Genomic DNA, 5,741 nt, shown 5'->3' with positions numbered 1-5,741 from the left:
GGCTCAAGTTTTCATGGACCATAACTTCAAACAGCATGGCATGTCTAATTCCATTGTGTCTGATCATGGCCCCACTTTCACCAACAAATTTTTCGAGGAACTTTTCAAGCTACAGGGCACACAACTCAAACCAACTACAACTTATCACCCTTAAATAAATGGTCAAATAGAAGTAGTCAACAAATGTTTGGATACCTATTTTTGGTGCTTCACTTCAAACAAGTAGCATCAAGGGGTATAATGGTTGCCTTTAGCTGAATGGTGGTATAATACCAACTATCATGAAGCCACCAACATGACTCCCTATGAGGCAATGTATGGACAAATCCCACCTTCACCATCTCCTTATATCCGCAGATGTTCCAAAGTACAGGGAGTTGATCATCTCCTACAAAACCATGTCGCCATGATCCCTCATCTCAAAGATAATATACATCAATCGTAGAACATAATGAAGCAACACATCGACCAACATCATTCTAAGCGTCATTTCAAGTAGGTGAATAGGTTTTCTTGCTCCAACTATATAAGAAGGCATGTCTTAAAGAAAATGGTTTCCAAAAACTAACACCAACATTGTGTGGGCCTTATCAGGTACTTCATCATATTGGAGTAGTCACTTACAACTAGCCTTGATAACTACAAAAATCCACTTGGTATTCCATGTATCATGCCTCAAGAAATTTGTGGGGAACAATTGCATGATTCAAACAAGTCTACCAGAATTGGATGAAGAAGGCTCACTTTGGTTCACACCTTCACCCTCAAAAGGAGTACTTGGATTCACTTCCTTCCCATGAAATCTAGAATCGACTGCTAAAGCCAAAGTCTGCATCAATGTCTAATGCTACAATCTTGTGCCAGTTGTCCTCTTACTGAACAATTACCAACTCATTTTCCAGGGCACACTCCCAATGTGCATATCATTCCATCTTTCAATGCTAATGACCAGAAAAATCCATCCCTAGTCTTCCCTTCTCTGGTGCATAGTCACTCAGGAAATCCAGTCACCTGCTTTCGTGTAGTCACAAACCTTCCAAGTTCCATGGGAATCCCCTTCTCTTCTGCACAGTTCCTTGGGTGACCCCTCCTTTGGCAAGGTTTCCTTGCATCAAAAGGTCCTAAAAACAAGACATATCGCTTCCTTAAAACCATAATATCGGTCATAGCATGTTAATGGAAATAAATGGAAACTATTGGGTACCAATGTCCCATAATGTCCCTACTCCTAAATGCTTTACCAACATATTGTTTCTTGTTCCAATTCCTTTCACTGACCTTGCTAATTCTTGTAGTCAGTTTCAACCACCCAACTGGGAAATTCATGATTTCTTGTACCAAGCACATAATTTCCATTAGACCCAAAACAAATTGAAATAAATTCAAATCATACCTCATTGATGGCCTATCAATAAGGTACACTTACAATCTTGTTCACTCCCTGTCACAACAATTCAACTAGTATCTGGACCAAATCATCATGTATAAACAAATCACATCTCGTTAACCTAAACTCAACCATCATAAATTAAGGATCATGAATCACATACAATCATCATAAACCAGAATCATAGATCACAGGTATAATTGAAACTTAAATAAAATAGTGATACTTATCCTCTAATTTATCCTTTTCTTCTACTATTATGCTTGTCCTTTCCATACACACATTGAATCCGTTTCCACAACCGATAAGCACCCAGTTCCTTCTCTTCAATCATGTACATGTACATACAATGTACATCACACAAATACAACCACATATGACATAAAAAAACAAACAATACATGCACCTACACCCAATGTACAACACCATATAATACATGCACCTACACAGATTACAACGCAACCAATACACATGTCACAATACCATGACTGTGCAATGTACATACACAGTACCATACATACACAAAAAAACATGTACACCATGCACACAATACCACATGTGCACAACACAACATGTACGACATGCACATAATACCACATATAGAATTGTACCACATGCACAACATTTACACAGTTCCACCTATACAGAACACGGTCTACACAACATGTACACAACACCACATGTACATAATGCCACCTGCACAACATGTCCACAACACCACCTCTACATAACACCACCTATACACAAAACCACATGCACGATATGTACATAACATGACATGTACATAGAACCACAAACATGGCATGTACACAACACCATATGCACAACATGTACACATTTCCACTTACGCACAACACCCCATGTACTCAAAACCATGTGCACGCAGCACTAGTTGTACAATCATACTCAAAACACCACATGTACATAGCACCATATGTACAACATGCACACCACACCATATGTACACAATGATGCATATGCAACATGCACACATCACCATATGTATACAACATCGCATATCCAACATGAACACAACAAATATGTACACATGACCATATATGAATATGCACACAATACTATATGTACATAACACTGCATAAAAAACATGTACACCACACCATATATACATATCATGGCATAAGTAATGCTACACAAAACCATATATACACAACATTGCAAGCACACAACATCATAGGTGCAACATCTACAAAATATATACAATAGTAGTACTGCACATCCATAGACCACACTACCTCTACCAAGAAACCTTTCCTCTAGTGTTTACCACCATCCATGTTTGCCCCAACATGCCACAGATCACACTGCTTTCATCCTATTGATGTATCCGTCAAACATTACCTGCCTTAACATAGACATAGTATAATCAGATAATATCATTCATATCCACATGATACTGACCTCATAGATTTGTGAGGGATAATCTTCACACTTGATTCCTCATAAGACCGAGAATCTCTTTCATGCCATGTAGCTGCATAAGAAATCATTCCTCCACAAGAATGATCCTTGGAAATCTTGTCAGACAGTGACATATATACATACATATATATATATAAACATTATCATAAAACAATCATGATCATGTTAGACAAGGACATACATGCATAAATATGTACATATAAACATTAGCATTAAATAATCATGATTTATGATGATCATGTTAGACAATGACATACATACATACGTATATAGACATCAGCAAAATCACGATCACAACATAATTATCGAATACCATAAGATTAAGTGTAAGAGAACTCCCTTTATCCATGCATTGCATGTACAATGTCGAGAACAACAGTTCCCAACATAGTTAAGGCATCCAACGCCTCAAATCAATTCGCTTTACCTTTCATGATTTATTTTCTCATGAATGTCCTACCACCATCCATTTGCATCAATGGACCCATACAGTCCAACTAACTTTCATACTCCTGCCCTCAACTTCCCTTATAGATGCACCAAGCTTCATCTAGGTCTTACATTACCTATTTGGCTTCATTTAGCTCTCCTCAAGCTCCACAAACTTCCCACTTTCCCAAACAACTCCCAAGACCATCAAAACATAAAAGGCAAGAAAAAGAAAGCCAACAAGAAGAGAACCATGAAACACCAATAGAAACATGACACCACAACAAAGTGGCAAGGCCTTGCACTAGACACAATCCAAACCCATAAATCAAGCTCAAACAAATCACAAAATACTGAAGGCACAAACTACCAACAAACACGATGACCAAACATAGTCGAATGAATTCTCACCTAATTCCCTTATTTTACCTTTTACCTTTCTGCAATTGATTCTGCAAGTATGTTGCCCTACAACTATTTACATGTTTCAACCACACGTTCCAAGGATAAAAAAATCATGCATATTAATTTAAATCAACCTTTTCCAAGACTAGCAACCACGTCATAATAAACTCATAGTCATTAATCATACTATTACAACTAGGTGCTACTTACACTCAAGCGCATATCAGTTGTCTCAACACATATGTGTTAGTACAACCATCTTAAAACACGATCATTTCTCTATGCAACCTTATAGACACATACTCATATCATGAAATTAGTTAAACATTCAAACAAAAAATAGACGACATAATCAAACATTCAAACACCAAGTAGACGGCATAAGAAAACTCATATCTTAATGTATCTCAAGAGAGGCTATCTAGAGTACACAATCAATCTAGATTAGCACGTTATAAAATCATAAACACATAGAATAAAAAATAAATAGGGTCATGATGTCCATAAAAGTACCTAGCTAACATGTTCACATCATAAAATCATAAGAAATTGTCATTCATGCATAACAATCACATATGCACAGTTAGTCTAGATTAGTACAACACAATACACAAATAGGTCGGCTCATACCTAGATGTTATTACCAAAATCATATTCATAGGTCAATCCAAATTAGAACAAAACATAATAACATAAATACCTCAACTGCAATGACCATAATCATCAGGCATATGACCATAATTCATATGAAACATGTTACTAACATTCATGACTATCTCTTGGAAAAACGGGGCAAATACCAAACAAGGAAAATGATGATTTTGGTCTCCTGGAATTGTAGGGGGATGGGCTCCTCCCTAAAAACAAATGCAGTCCGAGATCTCCTCAAATCTGAACATCCAGACCTTCTCCTACTTCAGGAGACCAAAATCACGGAACAAGAATTCCAAAATCACATAAAAAGAAGCAAAAGCTATGCAGGCATAGCAACAAGTGCAGCTGGCGCCTCAGGAGGCATAGGAACACTATGGGACAAAAGCAAATGGGAACTCAAAGAGCAAAAGTCTTACAGCTGGTGGGTAAGAACAGACATGCAGAACAAAGCCTCAAAAGAGGAATACTCCATCTACAACATATATGCTCCTAATCATTATAGGGACAAAGCTTCATGCTGGGAATCAATAACATCAGACCTCATGACAGTACAGGGAAGGAACATTTTCCTTGGAGGTGACTTAAACCTTATAAGGAATGCTGATGAGAAATTGGGAGGAAATTACTATGCGGATCCCTCAAGAGACTCACTAGAAGCAATAATCCAAACCCATAAACTAGTGGATATTCCTCCGCATAACGGGAGATTCACCTGGAGAAACAAAAGAACCGGCAACAACAATATAAAAGAGATATTAGATCGAATCCTCGCTCAAGAAAGAACAGTGGCAAGATTTTCAAATATCCAAAGCAAAATTATCCAAGGATACATTTCAGATCATAAACCTGTGGCTCTGACTTTCGACAAAGGAAAGAACATGGGGCCTCTCCCCTTTAAATACAACAAGGCATGGGACAACAAAGAAGAATTTCGAAACTTGATCAAGGAGCAGTGGGCAAAAGAAATTATTGGCTCGCCCCATTATATTTGGGAAGCTAAGCTCAAATCCCTCAGGACTGTCATCAAGCGATGGGCAAGAAACCACGCTGTAGAGGAAAGTAAAAAAAGAACTGATCTCCAATCACAGCTTGAACAATGGAATCAGGAAAAGGAGCGAATCTAGTATACAGAGGAAGACCAGGCCAAAGAGAATGAAATGTACAAAGAATTGTATAAGCAGAACAGGATGGAAGAAGAAGAGCAGAGACAAAAGTCTCGCTGCCTTTGGCTCAAAGCCGGAGACAAAAACACTTCCTTTTTTCACAACAGCCTAAAGCTCAGGCGGGCAGGGAACCATATAGAGAGAATCATGATTGATAGAAGAGAGCTCAGAGACCAAGAGGAAATAAAAGAGGCTGCGTCCAGAAAAATTTGCGCCCTCCTATCCGCAGACACTCAGCCCAATGATAATGCAGAATTCCTCAG

At 38.1% G+C, this 5,741-nt stretch overlaps 1 protein-coding gene across 1 annotated transcript; it reads left to right on the top strand.

Annotated features, from left to right (window-relative positions):
* Positions 1–4,506: 4,506 nt before the first annotated feature.
* Positions 4,507–5,439, top strand: LOC149177230 (uncharacterized). Its single transcript, XM_089421698.1, has one exon. The coding sequence runs from the start codon at positions 4,507–4,509 to the stop codon at positions 5,437–5,439; it is 933 nt and encodes a 310-aa protein (XP_089277824.1).
* Positions 5,440–5,741: the final 302 nt, after the last annotated feature.

Source organism: Pinus tabuliformis, chromosome 4_1, assembly GCF_031772625.1.
Source record: "Pinus tabuliformis cultivar Carrire ecotype Pingquan chromosome 4_1, CPIR1, whole genome shotgun sequence".
In the NCBI taxonomy this organism is placed as follows: Eukaryota; Viridiplantae; Streptophyta; class Pinopsida; order Pinales; family Pinaceae; genus Pinus; species Pinus tabuliformis.
This window is presented reverse-complemented; position numbering and strand designations above follow the sequence as displayed.